We start from the raw sequence: 27,199 nt of genomic DNA, 5'->3' as shown, positions 1-27,199 counted from the left end.
AACTCACCTCTGAGTTGTGGGCGGGAGCTTGAGCGTGGAACAGCCCCCTTCTTTCTCTACCATTGCTGAGAGTTTGGAGCAGGGAGCTTGTGGCCCACCTTGTGTATTTTCTGAGTCACAAATAAACTGCTTTTTTTTTTCATCTGTTCCTGCTCACAACATTTTGAAATACTCAGAAATACAGTGTTAAGGTTAATTTTCTTCATATATGTCCACCATCAACAGGAAAATGCAACAAAAAACATGTGAAAAACACCAAAAGCATGACTGTGACATGAGCAGCCATCACAGCCACAAATAAAAGACGATGTTTTGATTTATTCTTTGATGTGTTGAAGCCTTTTTTGAAGCATATTGATGGATATCAGTGTTTAAACGAACAAACCTGTATAGGGCTGCTGCATCAGGAAGAATGATGGAGCCAAGGATGACACAGCCACTGCAATCTTTTTTTTTTTTATTCCACTCACTTTCTCAACATCAAATCTATTTTTTATTGCTTTGTAAACATCCCTGACCTGAAACTAAAGTGTTTTTGAAAAAATAATTTTAACATCTTCACTTGTCAATGTAATAAATACCATTTTTTTTGTCATCTGTTTTTTTATTCTACTTGTTTTTCTGTCCATTTTTAAGATAACTGTCCCTGAATCTCACTGTACCATATAATAAATAACAATAAAGGCTTTTCTTTAATTCTTTCATACTTTCTTATTCTATTCTATTCTATTCTTCATTTTAACCCCAACAGCAGCTCATAGACACATGACAGTAAATATTGTTTTTATTTATTTTTAAAGTGTTTTATTTTTTAATGTTATTTATGATCGATTTGCTAGAACTACAGTAACAAGGTCATTTCCCCTTTGTGGGAACAATGGAGTTTTGTTCTATTTTATTCTGTTCTATTCTATTCATACCATATGTCGCTCATTCACCACGTACCATTTAATACAGGACTCTTATTAATTTAACATCACTATGAATTAAAAAACATTGAAGAATATCTGTTTATATTATTGAAAATTAATTAATTCAGAAGGGGTTGAGCTAGGCACAGTTCCAGACATGACCACTAGGGGGTTTAAACACGTCAAATCAAATTACCCAACCCTTTACATTTACTGGATTTATTTATTTTTAGCATCACACAAAAAGAAAAAGCTAAAATTGGGAAAGATTTCCTAAAAATAAGACCCGCTTTTGTTTCATGAGGCAAATTTTTGGTTGCAGTACCATAAACAACATTTTCTCTGACCAAAAGAAGATGATTCCTATTAGCGACATTTTTTTTCCCAATCATTTATTAAGTGTCCGTGAAAAGTGAACACCTTTTTAACCAAATATTTGCATTTACACAATTTTCACAATTTATTTAGAAAAAAAACAGTCAAACACTGATGACATGAGGGGATTTTTCAACCAAATGAAATATAGAAGGAACTAAAAACAGTCCAAACAGGATAAAAGGAACATGATATTCTTGAACATTTTCAACCTGTTTCAGTTCATTATCCTCCCTTTCATTGTCTCCTACAAAAGAAGTATCCACTGAATAGCCTGACCTTCACATACCCTCACCTGCTTCACAGAATTAGCACAGGAACTTTGTATCAAACAAGGCTGTTCCTGCCATTCTCCTTCCACCTGGGCCCTTTTCAAAAACTTCCCAAAAACACAGTAAAACTTAGGAAAGTCCAATCATGAGAGATGAATTGAAACTCAAGGTTCCATTAATAACAAACACAGCCACAGCTGAATCGTTAAAGCGCGTCTCGGACAAAATAAACCATTAAAACGGAGGTCTCTGCAGGCGAGCATCTAATGTAGAAGTTAAGCTTTGCGTTGCAGCTGATTAACAGGTGGAGAAATGAAGCAGCAGTAAGGCTGTCGGCTCGCCAATAATTAGCACAAAAAAAAAAACTAATGCCACAAAGAACTCATGGCTCTTCTGCAATCAGACATCATGTTCTGTACAAGTCAGAAGAGTTCAAAAAAAGGCACCAAGTCCACTGAATCTGGGGAAAAGGCGTCCAGCTCGCTTCCTTTTGGATTCTGCCTCCTTCAACCACAGCTTCTTCCTTTTGGTATCCACATGTCCTTCAAAAATGAAAGTATAAAAGCAACGTTATTTCTCAATGAAATGACAAAAAAAAATATTTAGCCCCAAACTTAAAAATGCATAACTTTATAACTTTCCATTAATGTCATTATTTTTGCATCTCAACGTAACATTGTTGTGAGTAAAAACTTACCAAATCACCCAATGTATCAATATTGACGCTATCTAATAAAAAGATGTTACTGCAATGTTTAATGGATTTCATCAAAGGGTAAAAATTTGATTTTTCTTTTTTTTTTGGCAATTCCTTGATGTCTTGAGCTTTACAAGGTTAAATACGAGTTCATTGAGTGAAGAATTATGAAGACAACAGTTTTGGATTTTGAAATGGGAACATTTTTAATTCCCTAAATGTGAAATCAAATGTTGTAAAATTGCCTCATTTTCAAGACTCATAATTTTAATTTCTAAATTTTCAGGGGGGGGGGGATTCACACAACTGTCACATAGCATCTGAGAGTTTTAGAACTGGAAGGTCCACTACTGTCAGACCAGCAGCTCTAAAAATGATCAGTGTGTTCTAACCTATAATAAGCATGAACAGGTTTATGTTTATAAGCACATTTCTCCATCCATAAGTGTGGTAAGTGTGCTTTGAGCAGCTATTTAGAGTTTTATTTTCAAAGTACTTTTTTCTTGGGTAAAAATGCAAATAATTGACCCCTTAAATGCCACAAACTACATCACACGCATGTTAATTGATGCTGTCTTTGCTCTGATATCGAAGTTGAAGCCACAGAAAGCAGGTTTTGTTAAAAACTTTCTGAGGGACTTGGAGGACTGTGTCATTCTCTCAGACAAAGAATCAAGGCCTTTGTTTGTGTCTCAGCAGGAACTACACACGCTGAAATTAAAGCTTCCATGCTAACGAAGCCGCCGCCATGTGACGCTCGGCGAATGTGTGCTGCTGATAATTGCTCCGCTTTTGTGGCTGACTTCCTGACCCCGTGGAGGAAAACAGGGGGTGGACTCCGACCTCTGATGGTTACAGCGATGTAGAACAGAGCTGCTTAATGAACATATCTGCCCTCTGTGTTTACATCTGCCAATCAAATGAGCCCCTCTTCTTGGTCCTGCTTTGTGTGGCCATCACGCCTTAAAGTACACAGTTAGTTGCGCTCATTAAGGCTCTTTAAAATCTTTGCTGGTGATTAATCAGCATGCAGTGGCGGGTGGGCGGACCTCTTGTTAGGCCCAGACTCAGTGGGCCGTGCTCCTCCTCTTCCTCAAAGGGGTTTTGAGCAGAGTTCCTCAGGTAGCGCTGGTGCAGGCCCAGGCCAGGAAGTGTGTTCTGTCTGCGGCGATGAAACTCCTCCTCCAGGGGGTCTTGGGCTGTGATGTCTGCGGGTGTGAGCAGAACAGGGTGGGAATGAATCACACCTAAGCTTTTTCACTGTCTGGATGAATTGCCAGAGGTGTTCGACATTAAATCTGTTTTGTTTTTTTTCTCCTCCCCCCCCATGCAGCTCTTGTGAATTTCATCCTTCTGACAGGAGATGTGTGTTGCAATAAAAAAAAAAAAAACCTCACATATTGGCTTCTGATGCCCTTGGCAGTGTGAATACAATCAGACAGGAGAAAGTAGATGCACACATCTATTACAGCAGGTTGAGCACGAGTCTAAAAGGTATATTGATGTAACCAACAAGAAACAACAAGAATGATATAAAACAAGTCCCTGAGGATACGCAGATGCCCCATTTTTTCCCAAACACTATATTTTTTATTCATATTTCATCTGCCCAACTTTATTGTGATTAGTCATGTAAATAAAATGAGATTTGGTTATTCTTTTCTCTAGGTAATTTACATTTATATTGAATTAGTGGCAGGCAGGGGCTAGGGTGAGGGGGGGTGTTATTATGCTGGGAGATTACAGGCAGATCTCATTGCCATTGTGTTGTGTAATTAAGGCAGCGGAGAGGAGGAGAAAGGAGGCCAGATGCTCGTTGTGTTGAAACTGGACGCATTGTAGGGAAGGATCTGCACCAGAATTTTTTTTTTTTTTAAATCCCCTGCAAGGTGTCCGATAGCTCTGCTTTGAACGCAGCCCAAATCACCAGAGGCTTTAACTGACGTCAGGGTAAACTGTGTGAGCATCTCAGCTCCAATACAACAGTCGATCCATGCATCCCCCGCATTTCCTTTCTTTTTTGATGTGAATTAGATGGAAAGTGTTGGTAGAAATCTCTGCCAGCTCCAAAAGTGTGCCAGAATTTTTGAATAGTTTCAGAGATGAAGCATTTTTAACCCTTGTGCTATCTTAGATGACCCCACCCGTACATTGACGTGTTCTCCCTACCATGAGAAAGGTGGATAAAGGTGGAAAGATTTCATGTAATCCATGGACACCAGTGAAGATCACAAATCATTAAAGAAAAAAGGTTCAGCGCACTGTCTAGTGGGTCTAGATGACCCAACTCCCGATGTTAAAGTCCCTAGGATAGCACAAGGGTTACAGTTAAAGTCAAAGTTAAAGTCCCACTATCTGTCACACACCTAGGTGTGTGAACTTTATTCTCCGCATTTGACCCATCCCCTGGGGGAGCGGTGAGCTGCAGACACAGCCGCGCTCGGGAACCGCAATACACACAACAAATAACAACTTCAATATTGAATGAATTTTAAAAAGTAAATCGTTCCCAGTGGTTTTTAATTAAAACTGTGCAACCTGTGCTATTTTCTACAAACATAGTTTATGCAGAGCGGCAGTATTTGATCAGGAGTACGCATCGAAATTGTGGGCGGGACTGCTGGTGCAGAGTTATCCTTCCCATGATCTTTCTGTTTACATGCCTACATCCCTAACTTCAGCCCCTCCCAACCCCAGGCCAACATTAGCAGTGGGACAAAAAATGGTGAGCAAGATTGGAGCTATCCAGCCGTACAGTTTTGAGCCAGATGTCAGACAAGGAAGACGTACATGGATCCAGCCGTCTACAAGTGGATGCATCAGAATGGAGCGGAGCAGGGATCTTGTGGTCCACTGATTATAGTTTGGAAGTAAGATTTTTTTTTAACCTTTGTGCTTTCATAGGCACATTAACGTTGGGAGTTGGTTCATCTAGACCCACTAGACATTGCTATGAACCTTATTTCTTCAATGATTTGTGATCTTCACTGGTGTCCATGGATTACATGAAATCTTTCCACCTTTATTCACCTTTGTCATGGTAGGGAGAACACGTTAATGCAAGGGTGGGGTCATCTAAGATAGCACAAGGGTTAAACAAAATCTTAAGGTCTGTTCCTCCATTTGAATAAAGAAATACTCAGAAATATAATTTTAATCTCCTTTTTTTTTTAGATGTATCCTCCATCATGAGAAAAATGCTACAAGAACACGTTAAAATCTCCAAAACACTTATTTTCATAAGGTGTGAAGTCTTTAAATCGTTTGAAATCAGTTTTTAAAACATAAAGACACAAATGTGGAGAAATTTGACTAGAATTAACAAACGCATGAACATGGGCCTCAGGTGGATCAGGGGCAACATATCTGTAAAGATTTGGAGTAATCCAGGTCAAGTTATCGCAGAATCCTGTTCATTTTAGCGATTCATTGTTGGTGTGTGCTGGATGTGAATGAATGGGGCCCAGTCTCCTGGGCTCAAACGTCAAAACAGAATTGTAAATCAGAGACAAAAAAATGCCTCTTCTCTCTGTTGAGGGAAGATTTCTCCAGACATTCGATGCGTTCTTAATTTATTTATTCAACCATCTGCCCTTTTTGTCCAGAATAATGTCCGCTTTCCTCCAGGTGAACTGCTGAGTCCTGGTTTGGTGCTGTGGCTCTTCTGTCCTATGTCTACTTTTTGTGGAAGGAATGTTTAGTTTCTGTAATGTTGGGATCAGAGCAAAGATCTCAAAGCTCTGTTTCTCCCTCTGTGTTGGTCCTTGGGGTGGACTAGTTTTTGTCTCTGCGTGTTGCTGTGTTTCCAGTAACAGGGAAGGAGGGTTTAACCCTTGTGCTATCCTAGGCACTTTAACATTGGGAGTTGGGTCATCTAGACCCACTAGACAGTGCGCTGAACCTTTTTTCTTCAATGATTTGTGATCTTCACTGGTGTCCATGGATTACATGAAATCTTTCCACCTTTATCATGGTAGGGAGAACACGTCAATGCAAGGGTGGGGTCATCTAAGATAGCACAAGGGTTACAAGCAGGGATGCCCAGTTTAGATACACCTGGATAGTTGTAATTTGACATGACATCTAATGATGTGTCACACCTCTGAAGTCAGCACATAAAAAAAACCTGAATTCCCAGAAAGCTAGAGAAACTACTCAAACGAGCAGCTAAGTGTTTTCTAGTTAACTTTTAAAGTCCAATTGCACTCAAAATTGATCAGAGTCATTGTTTCAACAATTGACTATATATGAAAACTGGACTGGGAGCCCCCTCCCCCTGGCATTACAAACAGGAAGTACCCACGGGTCCAAAGAGCCAAAATACCATAGACTTCCATTGAGAAATAAACAGCTTTACTCAGTCATTCTTTTTGTCAGAATAAGCATTCTCACTCTGCTACCTTTTTTAACACGTTCTTGTACATTTTTTTAGTAGTGCAAGTTATTCAAGTTTTTAACTGAGCAATCAAAGGCCTTAATGAAAGTCAATGGTGCCCACAGGAATGTTTGATTGACAGATTCTCAAAGGGTTGGGGTGTGGGCTTTCAACAAGCCCAGTCCTGACTGGTGAGAGTGGTTGCCATGGAAATATTGATTTGGACCAATCAATGCTTACTGACAATGTCTGGCTCCAACATGGCAGCACCCATATCCCGAAAAAGAAATTGGCCACATTTAGTTGGAGCCAGATATAAGCCTTTCTTTTTCTATGGGTGACAGCACAATCACTTGGTTCAATTCTCTTATAGGTCAATGGTTTCAATTGATACCCCACCCCCCAAGGAAGTTGGGGAGTGGGGTTCTGGTAGTTTTTTTTTTTTTCTTATTAAAGTTAGTCGTTCCACATTTCAGCCTTTTAAATGCATACTCCGTCTGTAGAAAATCTTTCAATCTTTGTCGGTGAGTCATTTAAACCATTATTACAATAATTTGGCCTCATTTAGGATCAAACTGAATGGCAGCCATCTTGAAAATGTGTACTTTCTCCCATCAGTTTGATGTTTTTCTTCCTTTCGTACATCAGCCTGACATAACCTTGGTTGTGAATTGGCGCTTCACAAATAAACCGAATTGACTTCGACTGTATGCATCCCTGAAAATCTGCTAAATAGATTTGAGGGAAAGGTCTCCGGTCTTTCAGATCTGATAAATCTGATAAAACGGAATATTCAATGGAGGAAACTTTTGATTTAAACACTCAAAAACTCAGGGACACCAGGAGTTCAAAGGCTGGATGTTTGGTAGTACCAACATTCACTTACCGCCATTTTATTCCTTTGATACTCCTAATAGGTAGTTTTAGTATTATTTTTTACTTGGATAACATTTTTCTCAAAACGATTTATTCTACACATTAATTAGATCCATTATTATTGCTCAAATAAAATATTTTCTCTATTTTCATTTTAAACAATAAATCAATGTTATAATTTTTTTTTTGCAACGAAAAGATAGATTTTTGGCTTCTCTATCCACTTGTGATCAAACTGGCCCCTATACTTTCCGAGATTGTTTGAGGATGGATGTGCTCCAGCCTTAAGAGAAACACAGATATTGTCAGATTTCCATTCTCTTTGAACAGGTGTGTTATTGCCACAGGCCTTCCTTCTATTCTGATTCTAGTCCAATTTCTGTGTCACAAGTGCTTTACCACTGTGTTCAGACTAAAAATGGGTACTTTAAACCTAATCTAGTTATTTTCTTTCCTGTTAGGAGCTCTCAAAGTTTACAAGGATTGGTTGGGTTTTAACTCCAAACTTGAGCAATACTTTAGAGTTTATAAACCACCCTGTTTGGCTGAACACTTTTAGAACACAGAGATGACCTCAGCAAGGAGAAACCAGTTCCCAGGGGATCTTTTACCAAAAAAAAAATATAGGGGGCTTTACTGTCAGAGATAAAGCACACAGAATTTGTCTGATTAAGGCTAAAATGTTCAGGCTTTTTTTTCCCCTTGAGAATTATTATTTACCTCAATTAGCAGCCTGGAAAGCCTGTACAATTTCAAAATTCCACTATCGAAATGTATAATCCATCAACTGTTAATTAATTCTAACAAAGACGGTATCAAAGAGCGGAGATGATAGCATTTTTTTATTATTTTTTTTCGTGTTCAATGAAGCAGCCTTTATTTTCAGGATGAAGGTCTTCATTAAAAAAAAAAAAAAACAAAGCAAGGAGAGTTCCTGGATGCTTTCATTTGCAGCTATTGTCTTGAGAATGCCTGTCATTTATCTTCAGGCAAAAACAATGCAGCCTGGTTGTGTTTGAAACACAGCGTCTAGACTGGAATACAGGCACCACTTCACACCTAAACACACAGGGACACCAAATCGATGTGTGACAGACGTGTGTAGCCTTACACGTAGCAGGCTGGAGCTTAGGTGTTGGCTGAGGAAGCCTAAAATAAATCTCTGCTCTGAAGGGGGCTAACACCACATGACAACTACAACCAGATTATTATTTTTTTTAAGAGTTCCTGGGTTAAAGATGTCCAGCTTCGTACTGATGTGACGTTATTTTTGTTCAGGAATCCCCTAAAGGCAACAGCAGGCTTATCTTTGTGATCTTTTTAGTAACCAGTGATGAAGCACACTTTGGGTTTGACGGGCAAATTCACGGGGGGGGGGGGGGGGGGGGACAATAAGATTAATTTATTCCTTCACGTTCAAATGGTTTACTAAAAATTTGACGGACATTGTTTCCATGGCTATGATGTGTTACTCCATTTAACCAGGTTTTAGTTTGTCCCCCCAGATTTTCTTTAATAAAGCAACAGCGCCATCTAGTGTACAGATTGTCAAATTTACTTTCATCTTGAAAGTGTGCGGAACAAATTCTTCATATGGAGGATTTGTTACATTTTTAAGATTTTATTTTAACCCTGTGCTATCCTATGGGGTTCAGATGACCCGATCCTCACATTAAAGTGTTCTCCCTACCATGACAAAGGTGGATAAAGGTGGACAGATTTCATGTAATCCATGGACACCAGTGAAGATCATAAATCATTGAAGAAAAAAAGGTTCAGAGCATTGTTTAGTGGGTCTAGATGACCCAACTCCCAATGTTAACCCTCGTGCTATCTTAGATGACCCCACCCTTACATTGTCGTGTTCTCCCTACCCTGACAAAGGTGGATAAAGGTGGAAAGATTTCATGTAAGTTGGGTCATCTAGACCAGTGGTCCCCAACCTTTTTTGTCACTGCGGACCGGTACAACGCAAGACACGTCCACCTCGGACAGGGGGGTGATGTGATGTTTGGTGTTCGCGACTTTGACGTGCGTTAAGTGTGACGGATGTGACAGAGAGAATCCGGTCACTTTTCAAAATAAAACGTTTATTTTCGAAAAAAACAATAAAATGGAAATTTTTTCTTTCTATGCGGCCCGGGCCCGGTGCCAAGTGTCCCGCGGCCCGGTACCGGTCCGCGACCCGGTGGTTGGGGACCACTGATCTAAACCCCACAATACAGTGCGCTAAACCTTTTTTGTTCAATGATTTGTGATCTTCACTGGTGTCTATAGATTACATGAAATCTTCCCACCTTTATCCACCTTTGTCATGGTAGGGAGAACACGTCAAAAAAAAAGGTGGGTCATCTAAGATAGCACAAGGGTTAAGCGAACGTTTCATTTTTTTGTTAAGATTGCGACTGGAAAATGTTACTGATCGTTTAGAAATTTACTGTGACATTTGAAAGACAACGTCCGACATAGGGCGCTGTAACACCGTTTAATGTCCGACAGAGGGCGCTGTAATACCACGACTAGACATTGCTGCTGCTGCAACACTTGTCTTCCATCTCCGTCTTCAACAGTTCTGCACGCGGAGAAACAATTTGTTTTACTGAATCACTTTGAAAGAAACGCATGTTTAATGAGAACGGTCTTAATGCCACGTGGAAACGAAAGTACGCACGCGCATCAAAACCTCTGTGACTTTTTTTAAGTAAATAAAACCTCCTGATTCAAAACATCTGAATTCCACCTTTTTGCTCCTCTTGACTTGACATGTCAAATCACGCGGCGGGCCGGTTGTGTAATCAAACTTCAGCACATTCTCCATCCACCAAGCCAAAAACCATAACCCTGGAGGCCTAACCAGACCCCCCCATGGTAAATATAAACAAACTATTTTAATGTCTTTAAACATAACCCTGCATGTGTGTGAGATGCTTTCCCTCAGCTGAACTCTGTTGAAGGATCTTGCTGACATTTCCACAGAAAGACACCTTTTACAGTAAAACTAGGAGGAGCTTGAACAGAACTAGTTCCTTGGCCTCTTTCTTCCACGAGGGGTTATTTTGAACAACACAGCGTTTTGTTTTTAAGTGTGCATGCTGAATGAATGATGAGTCGCATTAGTTGTTTTAATGATGCACAGCTGGAGCTGCATGAGTGAAAAACAGGCATGATTCTAGTTTGCAGCAACCGTGTGAAGCAGGCACAAGCATCCGCCTTTACACTACAGGTGAGAGATCATTCAAAGCCACTCAAGCCGAAGAAACACAAGACACTGTGATGGTCGCAGGGTTTCCATCGTGTTTCCACAAACTTTATTGACTAAAAACAGTCCCCTGCGTCTGTTTACCAGCTGTGTGGATTGTTGAGATGAAGATTCACAGTCTGAGTTCAAGTGAAACCATCAAATCAGGCACCATGCAGAAACAAAGTGAACACTGGGGTTGTTGTTTTTTTCCAAATGCTTAAACAAAGGCAAAAGTAAGAAAATGCATGTTAAGATATTAAATGTTTTAATAATGCATATCATTTCTGTTATACACACAAACAAACAAAAGCACTCAGGTTAGCTGGGTGAAGTTCTTGTTAAAGACATTAAGAGTGGGGTGTTAGATCATTCTGTGGTTAAACCGGTCAAACGGAAAGAGCAAAAGTGACCAAAATACACCAGGCTGTGCTCCTGTTAGGACAACGAGGACATTGAACCGCCTAGATGGAAAAGAAATGAGCGGCATATACTCAACTCTGCATTTGGCAGCTAGGAACAATTCAAAAAATGGTAGAAAACAAACCGAAAAAGAAAAAGAAAACCCAGCAAATTGGTCCCTTCAAATAATAGAATAAATACAAATACACAAATTCTGAAACTCAGTAACTAAAATGAGGAGACAGCTTTTTGGGAAGAGCGTCCACCCATGAAACGCAGGATTACAGAAGACATCGGTGGTTTTCCAGAGGAGAAAAGGGTTTTGTTGGAGCGATTGTTACTTGTTATCCAGTCTGAGTTGCTGCTCCTTACCATTGATTGTTAGAGATTTTAACTGACCATCCTCCGTGACTTCTACCCGCTCCACCCCGTTCTCCACAACCCTGTCAGAAAACAGAGGTTTCAAGATTAGAACCTGAAGATTGCAATGAAAATGAGCCTGCTTTGATGTCATTCATTACTTTTTTGTGGTAATTTTTTTGCCGTTGATGATTTTGGTGGACGTCGACACTGATCTGAAGTTCCCGCCTCCCCCACCACTACCAAACGAAGAAGACGAGAAGGAGGCAAATCCACCTCCACCCATGTCTGAAAACGAGCCAAAACCTGAGTAAGAAAAACAAAAAAAAAGGAAGTTAAACTGCAAATCCTGCTGGGTCGGATAATTGTCGGGTAATTGGAGGTGATGAACACACCTGTATCAAACCCGTGGAAGCCAGGAAAGCCACCAAAACCAAAGAGAGACCCGTTCATGCCTCGGTGTGTGCTACTGTAATGACCGTGGCGGACCCCAAAGGAGTCATCACCTATGGAGAGAAAAGCCAAACAAGTTTGATTTAGTCAGAGTTTTACAGAAAGTCCACGTTTCAATTTATTCAATTACATAAAGAGACTTTGGCAAAAAAAAAAAGGTCTGATTGTTACCATTTGTGGGGTTATTTAAGCTGCTGTTCCTTCTAAAATATAAATGTCAAACTAGAAAATCATCCTGAGTGGGTTTCTCTTTTCTAGAACAGCCTATGCCTCAGAAAACTATTAAACCAAAGTAAAAATAAACTGCTAAAGAGCCAAGAACCAGATCTCCTCCTAAAGCCTGGTGGAGCGCGCTCTAATTGCTCTGCCAAACTGGGTCACGCGGTAGGAGAGGGCCGGATCGCCGACTGTTACAGAAACAAAAGATTCGTCCTTTTGCCTCACATGTTCCCAGCGAACAGGTTTGACTCAAACGCTGACATCTTACAAGAAAACTCCTCCCAGACCACATTTTCAAAGCTGAAGCATGAGGATTACCTTCAAGAACTTCCTACAACTTCCCCATACCTTAAAGAAGAGCTGACACCGCCCCATCATTCCCACAGAGACCTGCGTCACTAGGCCCGTGGGGGGGCTTTGCTGTGGACGAGTGACAGATCCACAGGACCAGCTGCTCTCAGCAGGTCCTGTGGACTTGAGGACATTTCTTAACAGCTTTCCCTGGCTGCCATCTTAAGAGCAGTTAAGAAACCAAAATGGCTCATGAAGTGCTAAAGTGAACCTGATCTCTATGCGTCTTTATAAACGCTCCAGTCAAACTTTGTGCCCAACTTTGACCTTAAGTGGGACAGAAAAGGAGCTTAATGACCCAAGTGAGCAAACGGCAGCGAGAGCATTTCAATAAGCAAAGCAGCAAGGCGTGTAAACAACAACAACAAAACATCCCAGAGCTGAAGTTTGTAAAGCACCGCCGCATGTTAAGTCCAGATTTCCACCAGGTTGTACCTGCTCCAGGACACGGCACACGCACTCCTGCCGTTATTTCATCTGCTTTTGTTTTAATACAGAAGCTATTTCTGAAAGCATTCCAGCTGAGTGATGTCGGCGAGCAAATCCATCCACTGGCTGCCTCCGAACTCCTTATTTAGAGTTTCTGGAGGTGAGGTGCACATGCCTTCCAATCGGCCCTCTGCTGAACTCCGACACCTCGGGACATTTGTTTTTTAGAGGAAGGAGAATTGGTTTTGATTGTTTTCTTTCGCTTTTCTATATCTTTAGATTATGCTTCATATACATATATATGGCAAATACTAACAGTATTCACCTTAACATATTTTAACCTAGTTTTTCTACATATGAAAATGATAAAACAGTCCAACTGTAGTGGTCAAGTTGGGTCATTTGGATGCCAGGATTTAGTCATCCTTTTATATTATAAAGCAGGGGTCTGTCATCAGATGTGGCTCTTTGGTTAAAGAATTATCAAATGTTTCTAAAGTTGCTTTTTTTTTTTTTAGACTACAAAATGCATAAAACAAAACCAAATAGTCGAATGAGTAGAAATGTATCTGACTCCTTCACAAACGGTTGAAGAACAGGACATGTCACTTTGTGAGACTCCAGACTACAATAGCTGATAATCCATCAAGCGGTCCGGCTTCACGGTTTACCAGAGTCCCACCAAAACATTTAGACAGAGCACTAGAAAAATCAATAGATGAGTGAACAAATCAGAATTTACACATATGCTACACAGAATTACAAATCATCCATTTTAGACAAAGTTTCAAAGGTTTTTAGGGTGCCACACCGTCTGTAAAACACGGTCACTTAATATCAGTGAAGTTTATGAATTTCTGGCTGAGATGCAACACAAACGGTAAAATGAACTGTATAGGTTTTTGGTTTTAATCACTGCTGACTTTACACTACCGGTTAACAACATTTGCTGCATCGTATGTGGCAAACGCAGTCTTTTATTTTGAAAAGAAGGGATTTGAACCTCTCTCAACAGTTAAAAACTATTTCAAATTAAGAAAAAGAAATTAGTTATTTTCTGTTTAATTTACATTTTAATTTACAATTGTCATTTCAACATAAATACAAAGAAATGTCTTGTGTTTCTAATAGGACTTTGTGATTCCTATGATATTGCAGTCAATGGGAAATGAACCCGAATGGCTCTTTTAAGTTGAAAGGTGGAAACCCCTGTAATTCAAAAGTATGAAGATGCTGCTGAAGTGTTTCTCACATGATGACCTTTGTATCAACACACACACACACACACACACACACACACACACACACACAACAACAACAAAATGGACTTACCAAACAAATCTGCAAATGGATCTCTACCTCCAAAGAATTCCCTAAAAACGTCCTCGGGATTACGGAATGTGAAACCACCCCCACGGAAGTGATCCTGGTGGCCCCCTCCTATAAAGGTAGGAAGAGAAGCAGCCACGATCAGCAACAGAAAAAGCAGCCATCTGTTTAATTTGTGAGAATGTGGAATAAAAAGCCATTTCCATGGATATTTCCCACCAACAACCCAGACTAAAGAAGAGACAGAAAGGAAATAGCGGTAAAGAAAAGATTCCTTTATTTCAGTTTTTCCTTACCTCCTCCTGATAGGCCTTCTTTGCCGTAGCGGTCATACATGTTTCTCTTACTTTCTAAAACAAAAAATTAAAGGAATTTTCAAAACTACATTTTTATTAACTTATGAGAATTGACATAAAATAAATACATAAAAACAAATGAAGCCTTTACTCACAAACACATTCATTGAGGTGTCCATGACTTGCAGATGATGAAGACGAGCATGTTTGTGATTTTAAAGCTTGTGTGTGATTAAACTCAACCTTTAATGTTAAATCTGATTCCTTTATTTATCAGTGGGACATTTTAGCATAAAGTGGATTGTATTCAGTTAAAAAAAACAGTTTTTGTTCTAATTGTTTGCATTTTTCGAGCTAACTTGTCTCCATGTTTTTGTTAATATTTTGGGCTCATGAAATCTATAAGCTGAGCTGCAACGAGAAGTTGAAAGTGTCCGTGTCACAGACTTGATCCTTTTTGTTTAGGTCTGCTTACTTTATCCACAAACATTACACATCATACGGGCTGTTTTACCTTTTTTTTTGTTTTCAAAATATTTTTTTCCAACCTTTCAATATAACTTTTTAAACTATTTTTTAGGACTACAACAGTTGTAGTCCCACGTCTTTCTGTAGAGTTTATTTTAACAATATCGACTTCTTGTGATGATTTTGGGATTATTATTCATGAGTTACTGAGAAACTGATGTTTGTCTGGAATGAATGTGATGTTTGGTTTATTGTTTTTATGAAAGATGTATTCAATACTCGACATAAAAACACCATATTTAAACATCTCACATTAGAGTAGCAACAATTTATTCTGACATTCTACTTAACAGCATAATAGCTTTATTTATTCTGACATTCTACTTAACAGCATAATAGCTTTTCTCCCACCACCGATAAGAAGTTACATAACATGATTGAGTTTTTAAAAAAGTGTTTTCTATTTAGAGAACCGTGTCTCCTTACCATCTGAGAGCACCTCATACGCCTCTGACAGCTCTTTGAACCTCCTCTCCGCCTCCTCCTTGTTGTCGGGGTTTTTGTCCGGATGCCATTTTAATGCCAGTTTTCTGTAACTGTGGACACAGCAGGTTGTGAATAATGTGGACGGAGGAAAACAAAACGTTTTCTTACACAGCTCAATCACACAGATACGCCCCTCCCATCTCCACAGATAATAAAAAAAAAAAATACTGACGAGCTGTGCGGGCGTCACGTAGCATTGTGCTGCATCAGCTGTTTTCTTCTAAACTCAGCAGCAGAAACAAAAACTGAGGACAAGACAGGACACCACCACCCCCCAGAGAAAAAAGGCTTCACACAATCCTGGGATCCACTCCCTGATGGTGCCACTGAACACTCTTTGTGTCTTGTTGTCAGGCTACTGCTAATTGTGTCACAGTGGTCTTTGTTGAGCCTGACAAAAGATTTTGTCTGAGCAATCTCCATTTAGCATAAAGCTCATTTAAGCTCAGAGATGTCATAGGAAAGCTGCGTTTTATCATCATTCCAGCACCTTGGTACTGGATAAAATACAACCTTCAGCTCATAAAGATTTGATCACATCTTGTGTGGCGACTGTTGAAAATAAACTGAATTGCAATCAAAGCATAAACAGATGGGGTTATAGTTTCATTATACGGTGTTTGACCTGAAACATCCCTACAGAGAGAGAGCTAAAGTCTGAGGCTTTTATTTATCGGAGCGAAACTGCCAACAGGTTCAGTATTCTTTTAGAAAAAAGCTAAATCTTTTTTTAATTCCTTATCTTGTAAAAATCCCATGTATTTATTGCTTTACTGTGAAGGATGACTTCAGCACATTCCTTCTTTCAATTGGTTCATTCTCAGCCTTCAAATCACAGGAAATGCCTACTTTACAAAAATAAGAATCTGGTGAGATAATTGACCTAAACTCTTGAGCAGACTAAGACTCGGAGAATTTAAAAAACGAATACTGGACAACGGACAAAAACAACTTACGCTTTCTTGATTTCCTCTGGTGTTGCATTCTTTGGAATTCCTAATATCTGGTAGTATTCTCCCATAGTTCTGTTGGTGGACGTATTTCTGCAGTTCTATGAAAGCTTTTCTGTATGGAAAAAAAGGCCAGTTTGTGAGTAGGTATGACATAAAGAGGTTTTTAAAATTGATCATGTTTCAGCGTCGAGTTTAAAAGGAAAAAGTCACATCAAACATTTCATCCACATTTTTCTAGATTTCCAAACTTCCTCATGAATTTAATGTCTTTTCTCTCATTTCAATAGTGTAAAAACATCTTCATTGTTGGGTTTTTCAGTTAAGGATATTAATGTTGCACCTGATCAGAAAGTACAACTTGAGAAAACTCTTGCAGTTATGAAACTAAAATGTTAAAAACCCACTCCAATGAAAATTGTGTCAACATGTTTTTGTGGCATTTTTCTGATGATGGATGACAGATGAGTATATATGTATATATAGAAAATTTAGCTTAAAACTGCATTTCAGAGTACTTTATTGCAGTTGGAGAAAGAGAGATATTTGTGGTTGAAAATACATCAGACGAGCTCGCTGCTCTGCTCTGCGTTCACCAATAGACGACTAGATCCGTGTGCGTCTGTTTTCCTCGTCTGAGCTAGCATCTGGCTGCATAGCTCCAATATTACTCGGTATTTTTGTTACACCAGTAATGTTAGGTTGGGGGTGTGAGGGGCTGTAAGCTAGCAGGAGAGAGTGTAAACAGAGAAATCTCAGTTATGGGTGACGGGTCGAGAGGCGGGGCTGCTCTGTGTCAACAGTCCCGCCCTAAATTCAGAGGCAAATTTCCAATAAACTACTGCCGCTCTGCAGAAACTTAAAAAAACACTGAGAATACTTTGAAAATTCATCAAAAAACAATCGTAGCGGCTCTATAAATTAGACAAACTGATTCATCCGCACATCGATGAGACTTCCAGAACACTTGAATTAAGTAAAAATGATCCAGAACTGCCGTTTCCATCTGCCATAAGAACATTTTAATATTTTCTTTTATGCAAGTTCTACTAAACGCACCAAAACTGGGCGGTCATCTTTCATCCGGAAAAGAATCTAAACATGTGAAATAGCTTTTTCTTTTCATTTTTGAAGTTACCGTAGTTAGAGACTGAGATGTCTTCTTTTTTTTTCTACAAAGTTATGAAACTTCTTAAAACAAGACACTACAAGCCTGAAATGAAGCGCCTGAAGCTGTGAATTTTTGTTGCTGCTTTTAGTCTGAAGTCAAGCTGAAAAACGCACAACCAAACCAGATGAAGACACACAACTCCAGACATGAAAATGGTTATAGAAACCAGAGGGGCAAAATACACTGATTATTACAAATAAAAGTGTCATAAGAAAATGTTTTTAATGTTATTTATTATGACCAACCTTTACTGCAGAAGAAAAAACAAATGAGTTATCTAGTATTTTTCTAAAAGTCAGCATAAGAATGAGAGAACTTTCATAGATTTTGGAAAAATCTGGAAGACAAGAATTATCTCCAGACTAATGTCAGGGTTTGTTTTTTTATCCTCAACATAAATATTCTCTTTTCATTGAAAATTGTTAAGCTTTTGGAGCGTAAAGTGTTTTAAATAACATCGTAGAGTACAAGGTTGTCTTGGTTTCCACTGACAAGGACAACATTAGAGGTAAAATAATGAAATTAGCTAAATATTTGCTTTTTTTTTTTTTTTTTAGACAGTTGAAAAATGAATAGTTGGAGGAAAAAGATGTTAAAGAAAAAGACGATTTTAAATCGACATGGAATTGTTTTCGTTATTATTAGAAGGCAGTTTGCTAAACACGACTCCACTGTTTCCTATTTTTAACCTGTGGCCTTTAACGTTAGATTGTATTTGTGTTATGTGGCAGAGTGGGGGGGGGGTGACAGAGGTTTTTGAGCCCTGGTGGAAGCATGGTACAGACATTTAAAAGGGAGAGATCAGGGATGTTTAGGTTTTACTTAAAAAAGACAAGACAGCTCTTTACAGGCTGTGAGGCTCCCAAACTTTAGTAATTACATTAAAAAAAATTAGCTTTTTTTTTATTTTGGCATCACTTTTTCAGGGTTAAGGCTTTTCTTAAAAGCAATTCATTCTGCCAGAGTTGATTAAGAATAAAGTTTGACTGTTTTTCCATCAAAAACAGACTTCTTTGTGTGTTCACTTCCTCAAAGTTTCACTGAAACTTTAAACTGGAAAGCAGATGTGTACCATTTTAACACGCTACACAAACAAGACACAAAAGTTATTTAAAACTAAAATGACATTTAAACTATTCCAAAACATCTCAGTTGGCTGCAGACTCATTCTTCATCCACCCTGTTAAAAGTTGATCATCCACCCTGTTAAAAGTTGATCATCCACTGGCAGTTCAGTGCACTAAATTCCCCTTTTCCCATGATCTGTTTACCTAAACAAAAGCGAGCTCTGTTCTACATCCTGAAATAAACCACAAGCGGAACATATCATGTCTAGAGTTAGATCTGCTGCGCCGACGCGCACATGCGGGCAGGCATGCGCACAAATAAAAATAAAACCTCCTCAAAGCTTTTGTCAGCCCGTCAATATGAAGGTGAGATCAGGAAGGGCCAAATGAGAAGTTGTGAAGGATTTTGACACAATCGGGCCATTCTGAGGTAAAAAAATATTAGGACATCATAAAAATGAGGACTTTAAGAACAGTCATAACAAAATAACATTAATACGGAGGTAATGCTTAAGTTTTTGATGTTACACAGAATAAAAAACATGAAACCAACAGATATTTCCTTTAAATTGAGCAGTAAAAGATTAAAAGAAACTGATGCAGTGGTGTGCCAAATAAGCTTTCCCTTGGAGCTGTGCTGTTACGTAAATGGGGATGAGTGAGATTAAAAGTCAAATTCCTTCACTGGTAAATCACAGAATTGAGTCCAGCGATGAATACTAAAATATTAAGCCATTTAAGGTTCCAGCAGGTGAATTGTTTCCAAGTTGTGTGTAATCTTCCAACATTACCCCAGAATTGCACTGATCAGTTGTTAGTCATGCTCTTGCAGTGTGGAAAACTTTGGGGTAAATTCCATGAAGTGCATTAATACTTATCCCGATTTTTCAATCCCATCATCTACTTTTAATTCAAATCTAACATCTTTTCTAATAGTACAAAAAAATAAATCCCCCCAAAAATTATACATGCTGCCCTTTCTGTGTATTTTTATAGATATTTTTGTCTATCAGGAAGCTGAAGTTTATATATTAAGACTATCAACATTGGTGAAACCAACCAGGAAACTAAAGAACAGTAACTTGAATGATCCATTCTGCAATGTAAAGAAGCAACACTCTCAGATAGTGGCACTGATCACAGTGCAGTTGTGTCATATTACAGGTTAAAGTATTCAGACCCAACATATCAGCTTTCTTTCATGCTGCTTTTTAAGCCTGATTGCATAACTCACATCTATATACAGTTGGAGATAACCAACCTACACAATGAGCTGGAACTTTACTTTTAAAACGTTGATGTTCTGCACAACTTCAAGTTAAGTAAATGTGTTGTCCAACAGCGTTTTGTCAACAAAGCATTTGCTTTTTTATTTTGTAGAATTTAGCACTGGAAGTAACAATAACTGTATAGTTTGTTTTAAATAAGAATAAAGACTCAAATCTATACTCTATTTAATATCACTATTAACATTTAGTTTGATTTAAATCTTAATTTTTCTTTATTTTAACCTACTCAGGAACTATCAAGTTAATAGACGTTACCCTATAAGGCTGAAAAACAAAAATCTCTATTTAGTTGTGGATTTTTGCAAATTAGTATGTAGCAAATTATTAAAATAAACAACGCTCCACATAAAAACCATTAGAATATGGACCAGTACCATGTTTATATTCAGGGAATTTTTTTTTATAGATCTTTTTTTTTCTAAAAGAACCCCATCAACAACTAAAAATTATTTTAGATTTCGAAAAAAGTATAATAATCAGCAAGAAGCATCAAAAACTCAATTAAGACTTTTTTCCATTACAAAATACTAAAAATGTATTGTTTAAAATAGGATTTAATTGATAAATCTATGGACAGCTTAATTAATTCAGAGTTAAAAGCTACTATTTCAAATAATACTGAAAACATCACATTTTTTCAAGTATTAATTATTAAAAAGGAGGTTATGGTTTAGTAAAATAAGTCCAAATGACATAAAAAAATGTATAAATACCATCTTTATCTTATTTTATTTTTTATTTTTTAAAGTTGGACATAAAAGTGTGTAAGTCCAAACTCATGCCAATTTATGAGATGGGGAAAAAAACGTAATTGTTTCATAAAGTGTTTAAACAAACTAGTGTTGATAAAAATTCCCAGGTGTGAAAAGAAACTGAAAAAAAAAGAACAGGGGTTGTTATGTGCATTTTCTAAACGCTAGCATCAACTGACCAATCAGAGGCAGGAGCTGGAAAAATAACTTGTGAAAACAACCAATCAAATGCGGAGAAACTTCCAGAAAAGCTTAAAGCTAAATATGCTTTATTTATTTTTATGAAATAATCTTAAAAATAAATAACTTTATACAACAAAACTATATTCGGGAACAAAAAAAGGAGGGGAAAGTTAAAAGTTTAGTGTCATCTTTACGTTAAGTGCGCATGTTTTAGTAGCTAGTAACTCACGAGCGCTTACATAAGGATTTTAATATGAGCATATTGATTAATAATTCGCCTAGGCTAATATCTAAAGTTGCAAAAGTACAGACTCTGCATTTGAACTGATTACATTTGTAGTTCGTCAGGAACTAATATATTTGTTTTTAAAGCCATATTACGACCGGTTAAAAACTCGATTAGCTTAAATATCATCAGTTACTTAATACAGCTGTGCCGACGTAAGGAAATAACTTCGCTAAGTTAACGTATGATAGTTAATTTTAACCAACCGCTATCGGAGCATCACTGTAACTTAGAGTCCTTCAATTTCAAAGGGTCGTTTTTTACCGTTAATGTCGGCGAACTGAAACTAGTATTTCCCGCCGAGAGGCGTTTGAGTTTTCCCGGTGCCCTGGAACGCTGCTTACCCCGGAGGGGAAAGTGTCCTCTGCGTTGCCCTGACGTCCTCTCGCTGTCGCCGCGTCCTTCTTCTCCTCTCGCAGGGTTCGTTTCTAAAAAACCCGGCTGGTTTCCGATGCTGCTGTAGCTTCTCTCTGGCCTTGCCCCCTACTGTGGCTGATGCATTCAATGCCAACGGAAATCGGAAACTCTAACTAGCTCAAAGGGCTGCGACTAATCTTCCAGGTATTTTCCACCCACATGTGTTTTGTGCTGATTCATTAAGCACTTGATTAACAGTGATGAACATCTGCACAGGAGGAATAAGGGGTATTTTATGTCGGTCATCAAGGAAGCAAAAGAACTGATGATTTATTAAAAAAAAATTAAAAGTAGGCCATAATTGTTCCATTGAGAAATCCTAAGGAGAGGGTTAGGGTTATCTTTTATAGGCAATGGTTGTCCCTAACTTATTCTCAATTAAAAAGAAAAAGACCACTGGTGGTTTTAATAAATCATTGTGGTGTTTTTGTGTGAAAAACAAACCAGTTATCACACTAACTGGTTTAAACACAGCAAAAATTCAGATTACAGGGAAGAAATCTGAATTCTAATCAATTTCTGTAAAACATTTGAGATAAAAATTCAGATTAGTATTCATTGAATACAAAAAAGCTCTAGTACAACAGATAAAAACAATATATATGTTTAAATATGTATACATTTAATCCCCAAGCGTAATTGGCGAAATAAAATAAAATTTTTGTAAGAAAGTTTTGGGAAAACATTAGGGGAAAAAACTTTTATAAAAACTATATAATCATTTTTTAAACGTATTAATTGCTCCTAGTTTAGTTACATGTTTAAATGCCAATATTTCCTTCTTTTATATTCCCTCACATCTTAAAATATTAATTTATAAAAAGAAAATTAAAATTTATCCTAGTTTTGACCGGATTCCGTTAAACAATAAATATCCGTGTATTTTAATTGCGTGTCCTTCAGAAAGTCGGTTTTTCAGGTAGTTTCCTAAATATATTTTACTACACATTCTTAATAACAGAAAAGCACCTGCTTGAAAATAGTTAAACTAAATATCAAATGTACTTTGTTTAGTGTTATTGCTTGATATAAACCCCCTTAAATAGGCTTTATTTGAGAAGTGCGGACCTGTGGACTTTTACGAGCGACATTTGAATGCGCCACATGACAGGGTTTCTGAGACGAACGTTTGTGAAAGGCTCGTGAGTCCCGTGACCCGCCGTCATGGTGACGTGCAGCACAAACAAAAATCCTCAAGCGGAAGGGTCTTCAGAGCAGCGTAGATCTGTCTGTCTGCAGTTCAGACAGACTTGATAAACCAGGTGGATTTTGATAATAACAGAAACTGTTGTCACGCGCCATTAATGTGCGCCCCCTATCGCACAACACGACCCACATCCACCGTGCAACCTGCAGAGCAGGAAAAACCTTGCAAAGGTAGTATTGTGTTGAAACTGGTCTTGTAACATTTCTTTTTGGCTGAACTCGTCCTAACCCAAAGAAGCCAATGCGGGTCACTGCCGTTTGGAGTTAAACAGAGAATGAAATGGCAGGCTGGAATCCATTTAAAAGAAAAATGAAGGTCGTTTTTGCAGTAAGATCCTGCCAGAGAGCTTGCCAACTATGAAGGGCCCAAGGAAACTTACAGCTATTAGTTATTGTAGACATTATGGGCAGTCAGTATGTAATTTAGACTCATTGACCAGAAGGCATCACAGAAATATAGACCATGGACAGGTCAATGCACACATCATAAAGTTAATGCCTATCTAAATGCATCCGTTTATCTGACTGGTGAGACTTCAGAATGCAGAAAATCTAATTGTGATTTTTTTTTTAAATAAACAATAAATTCAGTCAATTGTTTAATTTTGCCTAATCCAATAAAGTGTAAAAAAGTTGAATAAAAAAAGCCATGTCACATTATTTTATTAAAGTCTGTGTTTATTTTTTAGCAAAGTGCTTCCATGTCAGTCTATCCAAGTGGTGGACTTCATGTTTCTGTCCGTCAGGAAGTCATAATTTCAGGCGGTTTTCTCAAAATTAAAAAGCAAAAAGCACTCACACTTCTCACTATGAGTTAGGGTATTGTGGAAAAAATTCAATGGATGTTATCTACACTGTGTTTGTTTCACTTTATAGATGTTCAGGATAGGGAGGCAATTATATTGGGATGATAGACAAACCGCATTTAGTGGTTTCCACATAATGGTCTCCTTGTGTTCAGTGTGTCTTACTTTATTTATTTTTACTTTATTTGGGCCCAAACCAACAAAATTCTAATAGAAAAACCCTTTCAATGCAACATCAGTTTCAACGTTCTGTGGGCATTTAAAAGCGGATTTAGCCATTAAGTCATTCCTTGACCATCATTCTAACAGCCATGAACACACATCACTCACCGACGAGCAGCACCACCTGGGCAAGCGTCTTTGGGTTGGCAGTAGGCAGTCAGATGGTTGCAGGTGAGCCGGCGTTCCTGCGTTACCTGCTTCAAGACAGAACTACTGGCAGAGTTTGTGACAGACTGAGGGGTGGAGCCCCACCCGTGACAGACCGCAACCATGACCAGAACCTAAGGACGTCTGCACTCGGACGTGGTTTAGAAAATGCCACACAAACCATTTACAACCGACTCCACTGCTTTGGCTTGAATGCCAGGCGAATTTGCAGGTGACTCCACTAATGCCGAAACACTGCTGTGAACATTTGCAAGACGGTGTGACCTGGATAATGGTCTACCGTCCTGTTCATGTGCACAGAAATGATGGTCGTCTGCGTTACTGAAGATGGCGAGGTGAGCGATACGTTAACAAGGTCCCCAGGAGGTCTGAGCAGGGATCACCACGCAAGACAAAACCAATTTGGTTATTGTAGATGGTCCAGTCCCTGCATGGTCTTTCATCACAGAACCCATCATCATCCTCCAATTCCACCAGCACACCCCCAGCTCTCTGTTCATGGATGATCATGCTTCCCCACATGGCGCAAGAATTGTCACAGCTGGATTTCAGGAAGTGGGAGTGACTTCTATGGTGTGACCGGCAGTGTCCCCTGACCTGAACCCCTATAGAGCACGTCTGGGACCAGCTGTAGCAGAGACTGGATGATCAAACCCCAAGTGTCCTGGCAGAACTGCATGTAGCACTTGTGGAAGACTGGAACGCCTCAGAACAACATCAGGAGGCTAGAAAGACGCACAAGACGTCACTGTCCAGCTGTCATTGGATCATATGGTGGAAATACCCACTTTTGACTATTGCGAGGAGTGTACTGGTATGTTTTGTTCCTTGTGTGTCACTAGCTGCCACTAGATGGCGCTAACATACAGTAAAAGTTTTGGGTGTGCTGTTCTTTTATATTTTTTCCTCTATTCTGATTTGTCTAACAAAACCTGTTAATGACTTGATAAAATAATCAACATTGCAGGCACATGCTACAGTTCCCCATCAGACTCTAGTGCTTATTGATAGTTCTTTTCCTTGCAGCAAGATAAACAAGCCTAAAAGCCTCAATTAGCCCTTAAAAACCCAAAGAGCAAGCTAAAGCATACAATGCTCTGAAGATGATTCATAACGTCCTGCATTAACGTTGTCAGTTACAATCCATCACAGGGTAATAGTCTTTAATAAATCTCTGAGTAATTGAGATGAATCCCTCATTTCAATGACAAGTCTGGTTTTTAAGACCCAATTACTACTATGAGCTCTCCCTGGCCGAGCTGAGTGTGGGGTTCTTTGCTCCGGCACGAGAGTGAAGAGAAGAGGGTGGTGAGATGGACTCGGTCCAAAAAGCAGGAAAGATATCTTTCCCCCCCTCGACGGCACGGCATCCGAGGGCAGCGTGATTTACGATAAACGCACACAATCTTAATTTGTGCTCGGCCCGATAATGCATCTCAAGGCCAGAATAGTTCTGCTCAGTGTTTCTTAACTGGATGTTTCTTTAATTATATGTCAGAGGCCGTAAAACTGCAGCCGAGATTTCCCCGCAAAGCACCGTTTTATGCCTCGGTCATTACTGTAAATTACAAGCAACAGGAAGACTAATGGAGAGAAAAATGAAAACAGAAAAGTGGGATTTTTATTTATCTCCATAAAGTCTTTGATTTTCACCGTTGCAAGTCCGACAGGCCTCATCCGTATGACACATGTGCTGACCAGGAAAGAGACTGTTAGTGTGGACACGACCTCCATTCATTACACAAAGGAAAGAGAAACAAATCTGTACAAATAAAACAAATCTAACCACAAAAGAAAGGCGATCATGACATGTACATATTCACAAGACCATGTTTATAAAGTCTTCTCTGCTTGTTTAGTCCATCAGTCTTTAACACTTTAGAAGATGTGTGCACACTTGCGGTAAAATAACACATGATGGTTATTACTGATAGTATTTAAGAAATCTGTTAAACAGGAATTTAAACTACTCTATATGTCATTAGATGATAGCTGGACACAGAAGCTCCGTTGCCTACGCAGCCCTTGGCATACCACCAGGTGGTTTTAGAGTCTGACACCCTTTGTTGCTATATTGCTTTTTTTTGTTTTGTTTTTTTCGTTTTTTTGTCGTACAATGCCACTAAATCTTTGGTGAAAAACAACTATCAGTCCTTGTGAGAGAACACTAAAGTAAGAATCCACTGCAATTGAGTCCTGGAGGGATTCAGGGGAAACAGGATTAATCCTTTACTCAAATTCTGCTTCACGACTGTCTGCGGTTGGCGTGCGTCTCCTCACCCACACACTGCTTGGCACACGCTTCTTCTCACAAACTAATCATTTGGAGCCTCTTTTGTTTCCGTCGTCACACCTCAGTGGAGTGGAGTGTGTGCAGATGGAAGGCTCCTTCCCGCTCAGCTCAGCTCGAAGCCGGCAGAAGACTCGATGGCGTACAGAAGCTTGCTCCTCATCGACTGCTGGTCACAGAACTCTGGGAGCTTTAGCAGGTTCATGCAGGTGCTGGCGGTGGGCAGACGCTCAAGGTCGCTGCCGCCGTTGTGAATGCAGAAGGCCGGGTGTAGCTCCTGTTGGGAGGGGTTAAGGTGTTGATTAGCCATTTATAAACTACCACATGTTCAAGTGCTTAAAGGCAGGCAGGAGAGGGAGCAACAGGTGTCAGTGATGATCTCAATTTCACAACCAATCCCCATTAAGCAATAAATGTCAGATTCCACACTGGGATAAATGTTAAAAGACAGACATTAGGAGCGAAACTAATATGGCAGAGGGATAAATTTAGGAAATCAGTTTGAAAGGTACTGGGGGGCAGGCTGGCCAGCAGCTTGACCCTCGGATGAAATCCATGAAGGATTGTAATTTCATGTTGTCTATCTGGCATTTTTTAAATCAAGGCCCGCCGCTGATGAGAGCCCCTCATCTTCAGACTGTGACACCGACCATTTCCATCATAAAACAACGACTCCGCCCTGATTTCATCCCGCTATCCAACGCCGGCGCGTACGGCTCAGCAGCCATACTTATCCGATTAAATGGCTCTTCGAGGGCTTCGCTATAATGACCCCATTTTTCTGGCAATTACCGT

General features: G+C 39.1%; 2 protein-coding genes and 1 long non-coding RNA gene across 3 annotated transcripts in view; 1 reads left to right on the top strand and 2 right to left on the bottom strand.

The window, feature by feature from the left end:
* Positions 1 to 1,114: 1,114 nt before the first annotated feature.
* Positions 1,115 to 21,780, bottom strand: dnajb6b (DnaJ heat shock protein family (Hsp40) member B6b). Its single transcript, XM_011488993.3, has 10 exons — positions 21,640 to 21,780; positions 16,554 to 16,662; positions 15,538 to 15,647; positions 14,584 to 14,637; positions 14,291 to 14,398; positions 11,902 to 12,012; positions 11,668 to 11,812; positions 11,519 to 11,589; positions 3,305 to 3,463; positions 1,115 to 2,100 (listed from the first exon to the last, which is right to left on the bottom strand). The coding sequence occupies exons 2-10, from the start codon at positions 16,616 to 16,618 to the stop codon at positions 1,991 to 1,993; spliced, it is 933 nt and encodes a 310-aa protein (XP_011487295.1). The 5' UTR covers positions 16,619 to 16,662; positions 21,640 to 21,780; the 3' UTR covers positions 1,115 to 1,990.
* Positions 21,716 to 27,199, top strand: part of LOC110017261 (uncharacterized) — an 11,476-nt gene continuing 5,992 nt past the window's right edge. Inside the window, exon 1 of the long non-coding RNA XR_002292610.2 lies at positions 21,716 to 21,856. This is a non-coding gene — a long non-coding RNA (uncharacterized LOC110017261). The remainder of the gene's footprint in view (positions 21,857 to 27,199) is intronic.
* Positions 25,714 to 27,199, bottom strand: part of ube3c (ubiquitin protein ligase E3C) — a 27,391-nt gene continuing 25,905 nt past the window's right edge. The window contains exon 24 of the mRNA XM_004081117.5: positions 25,714 to 26,681. Within this exon, the coding sequence (XP_004081165.1) occupies positions 26,511 to 26,681 (171 nt within the window). The 3' untranslated portion in view covers positions 25,714 to 26,510. The remainder of the gene's footprint in view (positions 26,682 to 27,199) is intronic.

The sequence above is a fragment of the Oryzias latipes genome, chromosome 20 (assembly GCF_053564925.1).
Source record: "Oryzias latipes strain Hd-rR chromosome 20, Olatipes_Hd-rR_3.1".
NCBI classification, from domain to species: Eukaryota; Metazoa; Chordata; class Actinopteri; order Beloniformes; family Adrianichthyidae; genus Oryzias; species Oryzias latipes.
The sequence above is the reverse complement of the archived record's forward strand: the minus strand, read 5'-3'. Positions and strand labels throughout refer to the sequence as shown.

What these genes read in the sequence shown, in the direction of transcription:
- dnajb6b (XM_011488993.3), bottom strand. Translation starts at nt 16,618, where the DNA reads ATGGGAGAATACTACCAGATATTAGGAATTCCAAAGAATGCAACACCA. An exon ending in AGAAGGCCTATCAGGAGGAG is followed by an intron (nt 14,399 to 14,583) that starts GTAAGGAAAAAC and finishes CTACCTTTATAG; the next exon opens with GAGGGGGCCACCAGGATCAC. An exon ending in TCCATTTGCAGATTTGTTTG is followed by an intron (nt 12,013 to 14,290) that starts GTAAGTCCATTT and finishes TTCTCTCCATAG; the next exon opens with GTGATGACTCCTTTGGGGTC.